The 19,814-nt window shown below is 33.7% G+C and overlaps 1 protein-coding gene across 4 annotated transcripts in view; it reads left to right on the top strand.

Annotated features, from left to right (window-relative positions):
* LOC117113284 (acyl-coenzyme A synthetase ACSM3, mitochondrial-like) overlaps positions 1 to 19,814 on the top strand; it is a 41,063-nt gene that overhangs the window by 6,150 nt on the left and 15,099 nt on the right. For 3 of the 4 annotated variants that reach the window (XM_033256583.1, XM_033256584.1, XM_033256582.1), the window contains exons 2-7: positions 13,331 to 13,674; positions 14,151 to 14,251; positions 15,208 to 15,320; positions 16,131 to 16,249; positions 16,883 to 16,944; positions 17,414 to 17,468. In XM_033256583.1, coding sequence (XP_033112474.1) covers positions 13,360 to 13,674; positions 14,151 to 14,251; positions 15,208 to 15,320; positions 16,131 to 16,249; positions 16,883 to 16,944; positions 17,414 to 17,468 — 765 coding nt within the window. In that variant the 5' untranslated portion in view covers positions 13,331 to 13,359. Of the gene's footprint in view, positions 1 to 13,330; positions 13,675 to 14,150; positions 14,252 to 15,191; positions 15,321 to 16,130; positions 16,250 to 16,882; positions 16,945 to 17,413; positions 17,469 to 19,814 lie in introns of those variants that run through there. The other variant, XM_033256585.1, reaches the window with a different exon arrangement.

The following is a 19,814-nucleotide window of genomic DNA, read 5'->3' as shown; positions in this document are numbered from 1 at the left end:
TGAGCTATAAAATATGGGAGCTCAAAAAATTGATAAAAAATCCAAATTTGTTTTTCACTGTAGGTCAACAGTTTAATGTCTTATTAATCATGTCCCAAAGTATTAGTTGTGGAAGTGGTTAACAAATTGTTTATTTAACGTTATTTTTCATAGTTCATTCTATTAAACAATGTATGCACAAATAACTTTGAAAGGCAATTACTAAAAATCCTGTTTATCTTGACTCTAAGAGTACTGTACTTTCACTTTCCAGTAACTTAGGTTTGAAATTTCCAATTTGAATGAATGACCTCTCATTTTAAAGATCACATACTCAGGTATTTTGCCACAACATGCCTCAAATGTGCATATAACAAGTTTGAGGAGTTCAAATGAGCTATGAAATATGGGAGCTCAAAAAATTGATAAAAAATCCAAATTTGTTTGGAAATGTCCAATTCGAGTGGAGGCTTATTATTTTGTGAAAAAACTGCCAACTACGGTAGCTTTGTTTTGGTGAGTAATGAAGGAATTCGGTCTATTCTGAAACAATGCATGGCTGGCAGCAATGAAAAGCTCAATTCCAGTAGCATCAGATGGCTCAGTCTGAGCAAGAAAAACAAAACGGTTTTCCGATCAAGTCTTGATCCTAAAGTTTGTTGTGTCATGAAAAAATCAGGAAGCAGTGCATTGCTAAGGCTCCAAGTTGGCATTTTATTTCTTCACTCACATACCAAATTTTTCAAATAAACGCCTTGCTTTGAATAATATAAACGCTGCCTCGTAACAACAACACAAATTTGGTTGCTGGTTTGAAGGTCTTCACACCTGAAACATGATGCAAATGATGTGGCAAAGACAAGCCAAATCACTCGTCGCAAATCCTGTTTCAGAGATAATGGCCAAAATATGCTGGAATGTCAAAATTTTGGAAATCTGTTTTATTGAACTAAACTAACTTTTATTTATCTATACATAAAGCTATGCTGTTATTTTCCCCTATTTTCAATGTTAAAATAAATATTTTGAACAATTTGATGATGGTTTCTGCCTAAGAAATGCCCGAAATCGTAAACTTTGAAGGCTGATTTCTCATATATTGTTCTTTTCAACAGCTCTATGTTTAAACCCCTGTAACTTCATAACGAAATGTCGGATTTAAATGATTCTTTTACCATTGTATAGCTCTCATTTTACTGTTTAACACTATTAAAACTAAAAATTGATTTTTGTGACGAGTAACTGGTTTGGCTTGTCTTTGCCACATATTGGCTGTGCTAGCAGGAAGAAGCAGGGGGTCTTAATACACCTGTCAGACATGGTAAGCCCTCTTCCCAGAATACCTTAAAATATGCCAAAATTGCCATCTTTTTTAGGCAGTATGTCTTCACGATTGGCATCCTATCCCTGGAAACTCTGAATTCCTGCAAATGGCAGTAAGGATTTTTTTCTCAACTAAAAAAGTCATTTCTACTGTATGTTTGCACTTGACTAGATTACCATGTAGTTCCTTTAGCCATGGAGGTATAACACTCTGATCACCAGGGGTTTGAAAAGATAGACTTTTTAGCAAATTTTAACACTTTTCCTAATCTCCTTGAGAGTGTGTATGTGATCAGATTAAAGAAATATAAACATTTTAGCTTTACAATGGTACCTAACACTTTATTCTCATCACAATCTGTGACCCGTAACAGTATAATGAAAATGATTCACTATTGGAGGTTTACGCAATTTTGCACAACGAAGCTGAGATAATCGCGATTTTGTGAAAGTAGGTCAATACCGCTTTATGCTAATGTGAACAAACAAATAATAAAATATATACGGTACAGACTGTATAGAGTGTTCAAATTAATAGTACATGTCGGTAATTACCCCATCTATCAGATTTCGTAAAAAAACCTGGAACACAGAGATCGTGTTTGGCGGTCAAGCGTTGCGTTACCAAGCACGGAGATCTCCGTGTTTGGCGGGCAGAGTGTTAATACTGTTAAAGTTCTCCTAAATGAAAATAAATTAAAGTAAATAAAAATACTTCAGAAATAATTATTAAGCTACATAGTTTGGTCCTACTTTACTACTTTGAATTCTTTGAAACTTATGCTGTCTTGTGTTTTAAAGTGAGCCCTCTATATTTAGGCTATTCATTAAATTTTATTTTATTTTAAAATAACTCTACCTGGTTCTCATGTGTCCATAGAGTTTTTGGACTTAGTGTTATTTTTTTATTTATACAATTAATTTGTTCATTGCTCATTGCATTATATAGCATATGTATACAACAAATATTATTTGAATGTTATATTGCATGCATTGTTGCATGTTGTTTCATGCTTATTCTGTGATTTAACACGTGATGTATATTGTGATAAAATAAATAAAGATAACAAATATAAAAGAAAATAATTTAAAAGTGAAGTATCGATTGATTGAATTATAAGGGCAAAACTATATGGGGAAGGAAAAAGACAAGTTCAATTTAAATATGCATGATCAAAAGGATAACATTCACAATTCAGTCCAAGGGGTATTAGGTGATTGTTGTTATCATCAACTTGTACTATCTACTCCTGTGAAACTTTAAATGAGGCCTATACCTGCAAATACTTTCAGACAAATGATGTGCACTAAACTTTACTGTAATGAGTATTAATTATTAATTACAAAGACCAGAAGATACAGATTTTTTCCCACTGAATCATAATTTTTCCCCTCAATAATTTTTACAAATGTTATATTATAATTTGTTCAGGTGCGTAGGCTGTTTTTGGTCTGTAGAGGTGTGAACAATTTAGAATGCAAAACCATATCCCTATTCCAATGAAAATTTAATGGTCATTTTTAGTATTTTAACTTACTTAGTGGAACTAATTTGCTGTCATGGTGGTACGTACTCACCCTCCCAGCCCATACCCCCAAGCCCATACCCATGTCTAAGATTATACTGATTTTTTCAAAGAGAAGCCGATAGGTGACAACACTTAGGTATGCTTTGGCTAATAGGTTTAGTATTTTTGATTTTTCTGATTAAGGCTGAACCTAGTAGCTGAAGCATAGCTAGTATTAATCGTCTGATTTGTAAAGAAACAAGTACCTACTGTATGTGAATTTATTAAAGCCAGATTGGTTGAATTTTGTTCAATAGACTGAATTAGCGATCAACGCTGTTCAGCTATAGTGGGTATTCGACCAAAACAAACGCACAAAGATAGGCAATTTACACAGTAATTTAAGAAAATAGCCTTTACTAAAACGTCTCATACACGCTTTGTGTGTAAAGTTGAGCGTGATTTAAATTTACAGAAACCATTGTTACATGTTTATGAATGTAACGTCATCTTTTCTCTACGATTGTGTATGCCAAATGTGAAATGTAACGAGAACATTGTGTACTACAAATTTTGATTATATCTTTGTTTTATTCAGGTATAAAAACGTAAAAACAGTCAGCAGCACATGGCTGAAATCTGTCTCTTATACACATCTAGATGTGTATAAGAGACAGGTTGTGTACAGCGTGCAGTGTTGTATTGTCTTTGTATTTCCCGCTGGGCGGCACTTCCGGGTCGCCTTCCTTTCACTGTGCTTAAGTCTACCGAATTCCAATAGACCGAATTAGCGATCGAAGCTGTTCAGCTATAGAGGGTATTCGAGCCAAAACAAACGCACAAAGATAAGCGATTTACACAGTAATTTAAGAAAATAGCCTTTACTAAAACGTCTCATACACGCGTTGTGTGTAAAGTTGAACATGATTTAAATTAACAGGAACCATTGTTACATGTTTATGAATGTAATGTCTTCTTTTCTCTACGATTGTGTATGCCAAATGTGAAATATAACGAGAATAAATCGTATTATTTTGGGAATAAAATGTACATTGGTTGTGTCTGCCTGTGTTACAGCACGACGACGGCAGCAGCCATGTATTCACTCACAGTGAACCATGGCGTCGGTCGATGAATGTGCTTGTTGCAAAACTCATGAAATGTGTTGTACTTGCAGGTTTCAAGGAGAGCTACAGTAAGTTATTCAAAATTATTGAATAATGTTCCTAAATTCACACCAATAACTTTGGCAGACTGGATGTTTAAACAAGTAAAAGACTTGACGACAGCACGGGGCTGAACGTTTACAGTCAGGCCTCACTCAGTCATCACATCCAGCCATGTCGCGTTGTCGTGCAACAAGTGTCAGGGGCCGAGTCCTAGCCTGTAAAAACTCAAAAGTATATTTAACTTAATTTTACATGAAAATCAAATCGAACGTCTTCTGATGGTTCTATGAACCTTCCTTAATAACCTACCAATGTTTTAAAAAGTATTTTACCCACATACTTTGGTTTTTTTGCTTGTTTTCCTGGACCATACAAAAACTCGTTATAGAATAGGACTTTTAGGCTTTGTTTACCATTTTATACACACTCGGCCAAATTATGATGACGTCATCTTTCGTCGCTAATTCTGTCTATTAAGCTTAATGTAAGACTGGAACAATGTTGGACTGGAACAAAGTTTTCCAATACTGTACTATATATACAGCATTTAAGTTTTTTTGGGTCACAATATTTATAATTTATAAATATTAAAAATACACCTACTTTCTGAAAATGAATTGCTCAAATAAAAGCAGGAAATATTTATTCAGCTTCGAATCAGCCATTAAAACAGTTCAGGTTCTGCAGTCCAAAGAATTGATTGTACAAACAAATGTGAGTACCAACCAATCTAGGCAAGGATATATTCTAAGAATGGTATTATTCTTGTTTATGTTTCTAAATTTCAATTGACTGCTAATAGCTTACTAAATGCAGAGTCAACAATCCAAATACTGATATGTATTGTTATGAATATTAATGTGATCAAGGCAGATATTATAGGCCATCTTTAAAACTTGCATAATAAGGCCAACTGTACTGTACAGTACATTTAAAATTTGCTTTATTTAATGGAGATCGCAGCTTAGTGCTGTCGGCTAAACATTTGGGAGCCACTGTGTGTGGCTGAACCGTTGGGATTTTTACATTACCTTGGTCCTTGGTTCAATAGATCGATTTGGAAATGTTTGTTTACAGCGTGTTTACACGTGACCTACTGTGGGTATACCATGGAAAACATTACAGTGCGATCAGTGTGAAAGTAGAAAAAGGTAATGTTAGGGTTTCGAAAACAACCACCCACTGTTAACGTTAGAAGTAGTGTTTATTTACTTTTATTCTAGCATTTTCCTTGCACTGTTTGCTTTGAAATTTATGTGATCATTCGTAAACATTAGACTCTCGTGCATACCTAAAGAAGCTGTAGATATGCAGGGGCCTAGGCTTAACATTTGTCAAAAAATCTCAAATTCCCTTGGTCGATGAGTCACACAAAGTTTGTGTGGTGAATTTTGAGACAACAACAATCGACTAAGAGTAACTTAAATCATGTTAAAAAGAACAAATACAGCAATTAATGATGATGGACTAGCCACCATAGCAAAATATGCTGTGCCAAGTTAGGTCATGTGCCGCTCATCACCGCATCGGTCTATTCCATCCACTGCTCTTTTGTTTTTTTTAGTGTTTTTGCTAGATGGTTGAAATGCAGAAGTCAAAGCTTCTAAAACCATTGGCTCAAATATGTCATCAATTTTGTATTCTACATTATGTCGTTCTGTTCTAGAATATGCCTGTCCAATTTGGAATCCATATATGAAAGTTAACATGGATAGAGTTGAGAGGATTAAAAAAAACTTCACCTGGTTCTTAGTCTGTCAACATTATTTTGACCATGATCATGTTAATTATTTAAATTATTCCCAACAATTAGATAAAATTAGATTATGTTTGTCTTGAAAAAAATGAGAAAGCTTTTCCTCTTTATTTCACAAACTTACAGGTACTGACCTTGCTTTATGATTAATGAAAAGAAGGGGTTCCCAACATTCTCCATTCCTTTGCGCAGTATAATGCCCTTAAATTTTCATTTCTCGTCCGTATGCCAGCGTTGTGGAATTCCCTTCCTATTGAAACTTTTTTCTTTTTTTTTTCTTTTTAAAGTTTTCTATTGAGTCTCTCATGCCTGGGCAGAAAAAAACCTTTGGGTATAGGAACTTGTTCCTCCTTTGTTCAATATCCCCTCTATCTTTTGTAATACTGGTATGTTAATTTAGAGGAAATAATGATATTATTATTAATAGTGCATATCTGTTGGTCTGTGTATAGTCCATGCATGTTAAAATGTAGTAGGGTACACCATTTTGGAAAAAAAAAAATTAGATTCAATTGGAAATTGAAGTTGGGAACATTTTCAGAACGGTTTAGGAATATGCCAAAAAATAATGGCTCTAATATATATTGAGGTATAGACCCTAACCAAATTAGAGACTGCTAAAGTCTTAAATCCAAGTAATGAGAGGGGGACACACAATGGAGAATAACTTACCAAAATATTTATTATCAAATATATTTTTTACAATTTCGGTACTAGAATAAAAAATTCACAGAGAAATTATATCCTATTACAACCAAATTTTCAACTCAAAATTTGTGGGTAATTTTAAAAATAGAAATCTAGATAAAGTTACAGTACACTCTGTTATGTGTAGTTCTTTTCTTTTTAAATGTAATGATATACATTAGGGAAATGAGTCTCATTTTATGCCTTAAAAAAAACTTGTAAAAAGAGAAACAATTTTAGCGGGAATAAAATTAGGAAAGATACTTATCTTTGAGATTTAAACTATCAAAAAATGATTTGTTTATGCAAGCTCCTTGGTTTATGTAATTTGTTTTAGCTTTCAATTGAAAATAAATTGGTAAAATATATTCCTTGCTAACTTATGCATGCATAGATAATACCTTTCCAGTACTATTTGCATCAAACTTAAATTGGTATCAGAAAGATTTGTGTAGTTAAAGGTCAGTAAATCAGTGAAAATTTAAATAAAATCAAATCAAATACTGGTTTATCACTATTTCCCATACAATGCAGTATTAAAAAGCTACAGTATAATATGAAACAAATAGATTTCATGAAAGGAGGCTACAATAAGTTCTGCAAGAACAACTCACTGAGCTTTAGGAAGATACTGTTTAGAATATATGTTTAGCAAAACTATTTATACATACACAAAGAAATTATCTGTAAAAACTTTGATCTGTGTCACTGAAAGGTAATAACTTTCCTATGCAGCTCTTCAATGTTTTTAGTCAGTTCAAGGGGAAATTAATCTTGTTTTTGACATCTAACTAAATAGTTTTATATTCCATAGTGTACAGTAACTAAATACAGTAAAGAAATTCAAATGATCACAATGCTTTTATACTTTATGCAAGGGGTGGGCATAAAAATCGGTCGGAGGGCCGAAGTGAATTTTCGATTTAACACAGAGGGCCGCACCCAAACTTTGATGTTTCCAGTGACCTTCCAAAAACCTCCAAGCACTGCTTTTTTTCACTTTATTCTGAGTTTTTTAATGTTACTTTTTACGTATGATCGGTGTAGGGCCGTGAAAAACAAGGTGTTTTCTAGCCAATGTTGCTTTATACTCTGTGCTTTATACTCTAAAAAGTTTAATATTATTAAAGGATGGTTTCCATCATAATCGCCATCCATCAAAATTGTAACTCATCACTTCTCTTACAACTGTAGCTGTAGGTAACTGAGACGCATGGGATAATGCCCAATTTGTGCGGGACTAATTGTGAAAGGTGGTTGAATGTCAATCAGCCTCAAGCATTTTTATAATATTTCTACTGGGTGTGTCTGACAGCTGTCAGGGACTGAGTGTAGCAGTTTTATGAAAACCATGATTTAAATGATTATACCTTCAGGAACCTACTTTTGTTTATAATATAAATAAATGACCAGAAATATTTACTGTATAACTATTATAAGCATTTTAAGGAAACTGAATTATATTTTATATTAACAAATTTGATAAATATTATAAAAAGAAATAAATTGATGATATTGTACCTTAGCGACTTGAATCCTCCACCACTCATTTTTGAAGGTTTTTTTTGTTGTCAACAAGTGATTAAAATATTCCTCTTCCGTCCAACTGGTTTGTGAGGTGATGGTAGAACTAGATAGAGTATGTTTGTTGCTGGATTCTTCAGTACACAACTTTACCAGAAATGCTATGCATTATTTACAAGGCTAAACCATTTTGTATTGGGGATGTCAGTTTTTGGACTGAAACAGAACAGTATTTGAAAAAACATTATTCTAGTATTGTTTTGGTATTCTTATTATGCTATGTTCTATTTGTTATGATTGCACTTACTTTATTGTGTTAGTGTTACTGTATAAAACATTCTGTTTTATACTTTTAAATAACAAAATTTTACCCTGAAGATAATGGTACCAAAATGCAAACACACTACATATTGATAATATTATATTATTATTTGACAACTTAAGTCTCAATTTATAGATTTAACTGATGTATATATAATTTACAGTATAAATATTATATAATCATAAATAAATATCTACATATGTCATTTCTTCATTTTGTAGGACCATGTAGTAAATGATAAAATGGGTTTTAATTCTAATGAATTCTGTATTAAAGTTGTTATAATTATGCTTGATTCTTGGAATTTGGCTACTTTATCTAACTGCTATGACCAACTCAAAAAAACTCAAATATTGATTATTGATGACTTTATATAGGCCTTTAGTTAACTTTATTGAGAAAAATGATTTATATTTGAAATTTGTCAATTTAAAACAAACAAGTTTAAAATATTAACTTCCCTACTTATTTTTTTATTGCTTTTTTCCAATTTTTGTGTCCAGAAAGTTAAAAAATAAGCATATTAGCCAGAAAATAAAAGTGTTATTTTACAAATCCATCATTATTAGTAACATATGCTATTCAATGGTTGATTGGCATATGTTGCCATTGCACACAATTCTCATACATTATTATATTCTCCTATTCATCAGTTGTATAAACATTATCTGCCCAGCATCTTTGGCCTTTGTGTATCCATAAATTCTCTATCTAGAATATTGCATATCTTATATTTGAATATTTTTTAATGTTTGAAATTAATATTCTACATTATTACATTAGTAAATAATAAATCAAACATAATAAATTTCCTTTTATTTAATTAAAATGTTGAATAATATGAGCATTATGCATGGAATATGCATACTAAGCCTAATTAAGTATTCTATTTACAATATTGGTTTATCTGCTGGTAGTGCATTTCTATGATTGTTCGATTATTCTATCACGACAAAGAGAGATGATGGACATCATGTGACTTTTTACAATTGTTTGTATTCCTGTCTTAAAAACCAATCAAAATTCTATAGGATCACATGTTATCTACAGCTAATGACTGCAACTAAAAGGGCATGCACTAATTGGAGGTCATTGTATTATTTTTCACTATGTCATAATTAATGAAATTTTATTTATATCCAGATAAGGATATTATTACCTAGAGTGACCATCTCCTTATTAGGTACAGGGGTCATTCCGTGCCAACTCAACAAATTTTCAGAAAACCATGGCTGGGTACCGTCTCAGATTTTCTTGAAACTCGGATATAATGTGCGCCAACATGTCTGACGAACAAACCCAAAATTTGACTTGCCAATTCCAAGTCGTTTAGAAGTTACGGCCATTTGAAATTTTAGGGTCATACCCCTTTTTAGCTATCAATTATGACATATTTGTAAAGTTGCATTTTCAATTAGCCATATCTTCAAATAGAATAAAAATAGTTAACTGAAAATTGATATCTAGACTAACTTTTGGCTTTAGAACAGGAATATGACATGACTTCTGGTATACTGGACCCCGTTACGAAAATATTGGTTCGTAAACTCCCTAACTTATTTGGTTGTGTAATTTTTCTTCCATATTTAGACCCCATTAAAATACCCAAATCAGTTATTAAATGGGTCTTATGCAAAAAATTATTAATATATAGTTGGAAATGTTTCACCACAAAAAATTCCGGATTTTTAACTTTTTAGGGGATAATCGTAGGTCAAAAGGTCATTCGGGACAAAAAATGCACAAAAATGCCTCATTTTCATGGTGACCTGTGGGCAAGTACGTTTGTTGTTAAAACTTGCACCATTAATTAATTTACATATGATGATCAGATGTTCCAAATATCAGCTTGGTGTCTTTATCCCTTCATGTTTAAAAAGCGATTTGAAAAGGGGATATTTTTCAATTTGCGACAGTATCAGTGCATAAATGTGATAAAATAAATTTTTGAATAACGATAATATTAAAAATAATCTGCTTAGACCCTTGAAACTTATAATTCTAAAACAACTTTATGTGCTTATTTCAGGCATGCAGTTCGTTAAGGGATATAGTGTTTCATTTGTAAGATATGTCCCCCCAAAAATGGCCCAAGTGCAAGAATTGCGCAATAAAATTGTATTTACTGTTAGATTTCAAATGAGCATAATATTATCCGTGTACTGTCTAGAGCCGTGAAACCTTTCATTCTAGGACATCTTTTTGTGTTGATTTCAGTTATGCAGTCTGTTAAAGGGATAAATTGTTTAATTAGTAAGATATTATGCCCCAAAAATGGCCCAAGTGCAAGAATTGTGCAATAAAATTGTGTTACGATATTGATTTCAAATGAGCATAATATTATCTGTGAACGGTCTAGAGGCATGAAACCTTTCATTCTAAGACAACTTTTTGTGCTGATTGCAGTTTGTTAAAGGGATGCATTGTTTAATTAGTAAGATATTTTGCCCCAAAAATGGCCCAAGCGCAAAATTGCACTATAACATTGTGCAACTATTTTGATATTTAAAATGAGTATAACATTAACAGTGTACAGTTCAGAACCATGTAACCTTAAATTCTAGTACATATTTGTACACTTATTTAATTCATGCAGTTTGTTAAGGGATACAGTCTTACTAACTAATAGTTAGTAAGATAGTTTGCCCCAAAAGTGGCCCAAGTGCAACAATCGAGCAATAACAATGTGTGACATTGAATTTAAATGACCATAAATTTTACATTGTACTGTCTAGAGCCATGAAACTTTTACTTCAAAAACAACCTTTTGTGCTTATTTCAGTCATGCACTCTGGTGGTAAGGGACACAATGTTTAATTATTAAGATATTGGGCCCCCAAAAGTGGCTCTTGTGCGAGAATGGTGAAAAGCACTGTTATTTCACAATTCTGGGGTCGGTACAATATCTTACTAATTAAAGACTGTGTTCCTTACCAGACTACGTGACTGAAATAAGCACAAAAGTTTTTCTAGAATTAAAGGTTTTATGGCTATAGGCAGTAGTACACCGATAATATTGTGCTCATATTTAAAATATATGTTACTATGCAATTCTTGCACTTGAGCCATTTTTTGGTGCAAAATATCATACTAACTAACCACTCTGTCCCTTAACAGACGTCATGAATTAAATAAGCATACAAATGTGTACTAGAATATAGGTTTCATGGTTCTAAATAGAACACTGTTAATGTTATGCTCATTTGAAATATATCAATATATAGTCGCACAATGTTATTGCGCAATTTTAGCACTTGAGCCATTTTTGAGGCAAAATATCTTACTAATTAAACAATGCATCCCTTTAACAGACTGCATACCTGAAATCAGCACAAACAGTTGTCCTAGAATGGAAGGGTTTCATGGCTGTCTAGACAGTACATGGATAATATCATGCTCATTTGAAATCAATAATATAGTAAACACAATTTTATTGCACAATCTTGCACTTGGGCCATTTTTGGGGCAAAATATCTTATTAATGCAACAATTTATCCCTTTAACAAACTGCATAACTGCAATCAGCACAAAAAGTTGTCTTAGAATGAAAGGTTTCATGGCTCTAGACCGTTCACAGATAATATATTATGCTCATTTGAAATCAATCGTAACACAATTTTATTGCACAATTCTTGCACTTGGGCCATTTTTGGGGCAAAATACAATTTATTCCTTTAACAGACTGCATAACTGAAATCAACACAAAAAGTTGTCCTAGAATAAAAGGTTTCACGGCTCTAGACAGTACACGGATAATATTATGCTCATTTGAAATCAACAGTAAATACATTTTCAGGGGGACATATCTTACTAATGAAACACTATATCCCTTAACGAACTGCATGCCTGAAATAAGCACATAAAGTTGTTTTAGAATTATAAGTTTCAAGGGTCTAGGCAGATTATTTTTAATATTATCGTTATTCAAAAATTAATTTTATCACATTTACGCACTGATACTGTCACAAATTGAAAAATATCCCCTTTTCAAATCGCTTTTTAAACATGAAGGGACAAAGACACCAAGCTGATATTTGGAACATCTGATCATCATATATAAATTAGTTAATGGTGCAAGTTTTAACAACAAACGTACTTGCCCACAGGGTCGAAGGTCACCATGAAAACGAGGCATTTTTGTGCATTTTTTGTCCCGAATGACCTTTTGACCTACGATTACCCCCTAAAATGATAAGTTAAAAGTCCAGAATTTTTTGTGGTGAAACATTTCCAACTATATATTAATAATTTGGTGCATAAGACCCATTTAATAACTGATTTGGGTATTTTAATGGGGGCTAAAAATAGAAGAAAAATTACGCAACCAAATAAGTTAGGGTGTTTACGAACCAATATTTTCGTAACGGGGTCCAGTATACCAAAAGTCATGTCATATTCCTGTTCTAAAGCCAAAAGTTAGTCTAGATATCAATTTTCAGTTAATTATCTTTATTCTATTTGAAGATATGGCTAATTGAAAATGCAACTTTACAAATATGTCGTAATTGATAGCTAAAAAGGGGTATGACCCTAAAATTTCAAATGGCCGTAACTTCTAAACGACTTGGAATTGTCAAGTCAAATTTTGGGTTTGTTCGTCAGACATGTTGGTGCACATTATATCCGAGTTTCAAGAAAATCTGAGACGGTACCCAGCCATCCCATTTGTTGAGTTGGCACGGAATGACCCACAGGATAATTTAAAATTATAATGACAGTATTGATAATAATAATATTAGAGTATCAGATTATTTAAAACTGTTATTTCCATTGATCCATTGAATGATTTGTAAATTAAAATCAATCAGTCGATTTATCAAATCAATCAAATCAACAATCAATTTCTCAATCCGTCACTGGTTTATTTACGCGGTACAATTACACAAGTCCCCTATGCAAGAATTTATGGAGACCCCTATCATCAGCACTGTTGCAAATACATTGACTGTTTGGTCAGCTTAATAAATTGATTCCGTTTGAATTTATGGAATACCCAATACTCATTACAAAAGTTTCGTCGGTATTAATAGAAACAAAATTATATTGTATCTCTATTTTTCAGGTATTGCTGAATACTCATAGTTCGGAAAAATGTTGAGGATATGTACCAAAAACATCTTGGAACGGCATCCTGTCATTATTTCGCTGCACAATGGGATATTTTTCAAGCAATGTGGAGTAATTTCAACCTGTCTTAAGAATACAGCCAAAACGCATTGTGCCATTTATCAACTACCCAGGTTAAATAAATTCTTACAGTCCCATCAACCAATCAGATCATTTCTTACAGCTGTGTCGGCAACAGGTTTCAATGATTATGAACTAGGACTAAAACATTTTCAATTGGAAGTTCCAGAATATTTCAACTTCGTTCAGGTTCTTGATGAATGGGCAAATAAAGAAAAGGTAATAAATGCAATACACACACACACACACAATAATTCAATAACACTTCCACACATGCAATAATTTTACACTATTTTATTGCATTTCCTGCTCTTTGTATTTTATCGTCATACAATGTTTTAATAATATATCTTAATACTTTTTACTGTTTTTTAATAATATATTTTAATGTTTTAATAATATACCTTAGTACGTTTTACTGTATTTTAATGTTTTAATAATATATCCCTTTAACTCTATTTTACTGTACTGTTTGGAACATTTAAAAGTCTGCTTTAATTATTTATATTTGATCGCTTAGCATCAAAGCACATTCCTGTTATATTTACTTATATAATAGACTGAATAAAATGAATTGAATTGAATTAAATTAACTTCTACAAATATAGTTTAATCTTTTTTTCATAGTATATTTCACTTCCTAAGTTACAGTAATGTGCATTGCATTATACATTTGATGACCATTAATTCTGCAGACTGGTGAAAGAAGAACAAAAAACCCAGCGCTTTGGTGGATCGATGACCATGGAGATGAAATAAAATGGACATTTCAAGATGTGCAAGTAAAAGCGAAAAAGTAAGTTTTTGTGCACATTCTTTAAGCAAGGGTTATCCATCCTATGAAGCAGGTCATTTAGGATCTTGATGTTCTAATCTATAATCCGATTTCTCAAAATTAACAGTGCAGGAAAAAAAGCAGCTTAGATCAGTTGACTAACCTGGTGGTAGCCACTGTGTGTGCGCTGAACCGTGGAGATCTATTGGTCCCCGGTTCAATTCCCATCACTGCTCTCCTTGTGTTTCAGCTAAAATGCAAGTGTCGATGGCACATCGCCTTTCGGGTGATACTTTTAAGCTGTTGGTCCTGTGTGCAGTATGACTTGTTAAAGAAAGCAGTACACTCTTTCGAAAAGAGTAGGGGATTGTTTTCCAGTGTATCACCACAAGAATAACCCCAGTGGAAATAAGTCTTTTTCAGACTATTGTGTGTTATCCTTGAGGCTTCGGACTTGTACAGGTTGCGGTACAGGGTAAAGCCTGCCCGCTGTGGGGTTATTTTACAATTTAAGGACATATTAATTTTAGCCGAAAAGAATATATAAATATAATATGTTAGATTTATATAGTGCTTAATGCCAACAAGGCCTCTAAGCCCTTCACATTACTACCCCCGGTCACTGGATTAAATGCCTATGGAACACAAACTCAAGCTCCCTGGGTTGGGGAGTATTCCATAAAGTTGCAGCAGCTACATCAGCGCATCTTGGCATTTAACCCAATCAGGTACACATTTACTTTTGGGTGAAGAGAAGCAATGCAGATAAAGTGCTTGCGCAAGGACACAAGTGAAATGCACAGCGAGGGGATTGAAACCCCAACCTTGAGGTTGGGAAACCAAACCGTTCCCACTGCGCCAAACCACTTCTACGCCACTCCTGAGGCCCCTAGCTTTAGCCAGTGACAGCTCATAACTTGCGCCACTTGCAAATACTTATTAATTAAATACTTAACTACAGATTTGTGTAATTTCAGAGTTGCTAATATTCTAGACAAAGTTTGCCAGGTGAGAAAAGGAGAAGTTGTGATGCTAATCCTTCCACGGGTTCCAGAGTGGTGGCTCTTTAATGTTGCATGTCTACGTACAGGTAATAATTATGTTTAACCCCTAATATTTTTATGACTACCCAATTTACACCTTGAATATATACTTATGGTATCAGTCTCCCCTTACACTTTATCCCATCCATTATTGAAATTATTAAAAGCAAGTAATAATTATTGAATACAAATCACAATTACATCCAATAGGTCAAATTTAACATATGATTTAAATTGACATTTTATGTGACAAATAAATGTAATATTCCCATATTTAATTGTAGTGTGGCATCATAATGCCCATATATGTAAACATCCCAGAAATCTGTCGCATAAATTGTAATAGTGTGGAGAGCTTTATAGTCAGTGTGGTTATGTTTTTAAGTCTGAAGCCTTTAAATTCAAAATAATTGTTTTTTAAATTTATTAAAGTTTGATTGATCATATCAGTACATATTGAGCCAAGTAGCTGAGTAAATTGTTTTATTATAACATCTTTAGTATTTTAATTAGTATAATTATTCCTACAAATATGGTTGTGGTCAGAGCCAATAAATATTTAATGTTTCCTTCAGGTATTTGATATAACTGTTATGGTGCCCCCTAGAGGCAAGTAATATGAATGATTTTGTACAGCTTAGAGCTAGTTATGTTCTTCAAATAATAGTACATTTGGTGACATACAGTATTCTATTACAGTTTTAGTAAAGAAGTTAGTTATATTAGTTGGAAGTATTTTTCCATTTTAAATATTGGGTAAAAAATTGTTATTTATATGTAATTATGGAGCTTGTGTTTGTCCTATTAACATTTCTGTCTGTGTATATTCTAAGATTGTTGCTTGATTTTGTTGACAGGAACTGTGTTGTGTCCTGGAACCACGTTATTACGTGCAAAAGACATAAAGCGAAGACTCTTAGATTCCAAGGCAACTTGTATTATCAGTGATGAGAGTGTGGCACCCTTTGTTGACCAGGTTATCCATGTTTTTTTACAATACATCAAATTCTTTACAAACCACATTAGGAAGATGTGGTTTCTTAAAATACCTGAAGCCCTATCCAGAAAATGCGACATGCCTAAAATATGGTCATGATGACATCACATCATGATCGTATATGTGCACATCGTGACCCAATATGGGCATACAACAGTTTTTTTTGTCAAAAGAAAATTTGATAATCTGTTCGGAGATTTATTACTTTGCCTCACTTGAGGATACCCATGACTTGCTAACTTCAGAGAAACAATAATACAGCTGTAAAAATGTCACATATCCAACATTTCTCATCTACAATTCCATTTCTCTTCCATTTTCTATCCACCATTTTCCATCCTATTCCTGTGTGTCATCTTTCATCCAACATTTTCCATGCACCATCTGTCATCCATATAACCCCTTGCCCACCCCAATCCACATTTTTCATCCACATATATTCCTTATTAACCAATTCCCTATCTGCCTTTTCCCATCATTCATCCACTATTATCTATCCTTCTGTACCTCATCCACCAATTCTCATCCCCTATTCCTTGTCCACCCTTGCCTATCCCCTTCACCATCCAACATTCCCACGACCTTACTTAATTTTTCTACTTGGTTCTACAGGTGACTGACGAGTGTCCAGATCTTAAGAGTAAACTATTTGTATCCCAGTCCAACGAACCAAGGTAAAAACCATTAAACTTTAATCTTTGTATATAGATACCGTATACTGTGCAGGGGCACTGGGGATGTGGAGAAAAAATAAAACTGACCATAGAGCTAAAAAAAAGGGATTATTAAATTGAAAACCAAGCTGACTCTCAGATGCAACAACATGTAACATCACTGAAATTTTCACCAGCAAATTAAAGCACAAAACCTGCTGGTATATCATACACTATCTCTCAAATGAAGTGAGCAATTAGCGTGTGTAAATATTTAGCATAGACTAGACTGGTAGGGGATTTCTTCCAATCTACTGGCCACTTCAGTGGCTATTTGTTATGTTTTATTCTGTTAGCATTGAAAGTGCTTTGTTAAAAAATCTGAAAAAATCCCTCAAAATTCAAACTTTACAGTGCCCTCAAACATATCATTAGAGGAATAAGGTATTATTAAGTAAGTGATAAAATTGATTAATATGTTTGTTTTTAGAAATGGTTGGCTTGATTTTAGAAGTCTTTATGAAGAAGCTTCGGAAGAACATGAAGTTAGTTGAATTCATATTTTATTACAGAATGCATGCAATGGATCGATAAGTGCATATACTGAAGTTTTTAAGGCAAATGGGAAAAACCCATAAAACAGCAAACAGCCATATAATGCAAAACAATTTAAAATTAAAACGGAACAGTAGAGAAAATTCGATCAGACAAAATAAACTAAGCATCCACTGGAAGGAATCCCAATATCTGCAGACGGATCCGTTTCGGCCTTCCAGGCCTCATCAGTGCAGCTACGGTACAGACCCAAATGAAACGTTCGACCAGCTTAGATAGGGCCCAAACTAGTCCCACGACCACTAATGATTACAGAGCCAAACCAAGGCAATATATATACACAGCCCAGGTGTGAATGCAAATAGTGGAATACAAGCTATGCGGCTCGATTCCAGTATAGATACAGAGAATATTTTGTCATTCTTAACGCGTCCTACAAAATTCTTACGAGACAGCACTAGTCCATGAATTTGTGAACAAGATCGGAGATCTAAAGATGCAATCTCTACCGTGCATTAATGGTGGCGCTGGATCTCAATAGAGATTCTTAAGTAATATATAAGTTTTTAGGCAAATGGGAAAAACCCATAAAACAGCAAACGGCCATATAATGCAAAACAATTTAAAATTAAAACGGAACAGTAGAGAAAATCCGATCAGAATGACAAAATAAACTAAGCATCCACTGGAAGTAATCCCAATATCTGCAGACGGACCCATTTTGGCCTTCCAGGCCTCATCAGTGCAGCTAGGGTACAGACCCAAACGAAACGTTCGACCAGCTTAGGTAGGGCCCAAACTAGTCCCACGACCGCTAATGATTACAGAGCCAAACGAAGGCAATATATATACACAGCCCAGGTGTGAATGCAAATAGTGGAATACAAGCTATGCGGCTTGGTTCCAGTATAGATACAGAGTATATTTTGTCATTCTTAACACGTCCTACAAAATTCTTACGAGACAGCACTCAGTCCGTGAATTTGTGAACAAGATCGGAGATCTAAAGATGCAATCTCTACCGTGCATCAATGGCGGCGCTGGATCTCAATATATATATATATATATATATATGTATGCGATGTCAAGCCAAAACGGTCGGAAGTCGCCAAGACGATTTTAAGATATTAAGGCAAAACAATAGACAAGGTCAAATTTGCTCATTTTGGTGTTTCATTAAAAACATGTATATTAAGTATCTAAGAATAGGATTCAAATAATATTTTTCACATTTCAGTACCAAAAATACTGTAAAACGTGATTTTAGTTAGACACTCGAACCCGGAAGTATGAAAAACGAAGGCAAATCATCGTTTAAAATACTCACGAAATTACTGTTTTTTTTAATCGTGTTCCGGGGTCAAACTCGTGTTAAGTTTGATATCGTTAGAAAGCTTAGAATGTCAGCTACAATTTTGATTGGTCAGTTCATCCTCACAAATTGTTTAACCAATCAAACAGTCGTTTTGGTACTGTAAACAATTCGGAAGCGGCCTAGCAACAAACGGAAACACGCATGCTGATTGGTCTAATCCAGTCAGCTGACCATTTTTGGGGCGTGTCTAAGACCGCGTCGCTTGGGTTTTCGGTGGAAGCGTCGGCAAGGTAGTAGTGCGCGTTACATGTTTTCATTGAAGCTCGAAGTTCGAAGTTACTTGTTTACTGCTGTAATAATTATAAAACAATAATACTGTTTCTTTTACACAAGAAAGTTCGGTAGTACAGGTACATGCTAAATGGGCTATACTGTATAACACAGACTTGATAAAGTTGACGACGAATAAAACGCGTTCTGTAATAGTTTAACGCACTGGTTTCAAGGTCGCAGTGTTCGATTTCCGGTTGTTTACAGTAAAAACGACCATCACATCCGTAATATAACATTTATTAATGAATGTAAGTACATGAAACTTAATACAGTTATAAAATACATTATGTAAAAGGTTTTTGCGAAATTTCATTTCAATCGGTCAATGGTAACACCTCCGTTGTTAAGGAAGTATCGAACACACCGAACACATGTGAGTGAGCTACACGCTGAGCGCACTGCCAGCGACTGGGTGTCATAAACATCAGTTTTATCACCGTTTCTTCAAAACAGTAACTGCTAACCTCGCGCTATATAAATCGGTATAACTTTAAAACTAAGTATCAGAATTTAATAATTTTTTCACAGTTTTATTTATTATAATGTGATTATTCAGTTGACGGTGTTAAATAAGAATTGGTTTTTCCGACTTCCGACCGTTTTTGCTTGACATCGCCACATATTTAGAATTTAATACACTCTGTTGCGATCGCAATCAACAAACGCATTCAGACCAACACAAACAAAC

The sequence above is a fragment of the Anneissia japonica genome, unplaced genomic scaffold, assembly GCF_011630105.1.
Source record: "Anneissia japonica isolate Jap-2015-1 unplaced genomic scaffold, ASM1163010v1 scaffold4024_len430915_cov183, whole genome shotgun sequence".
In the NCBI taxonomy this organism is placed as follows: Eukaryota; Metazoa; Echinodermata; class Crinoidea; order Comatulida; family Comatulidae; genus Anneissia; species Anneissia japonica.
The sequence above is the reverse complement of the archived record's forward strand: the minus strand, read 5'-3'. Positions and strand labels throughout refer to the sequence as shown.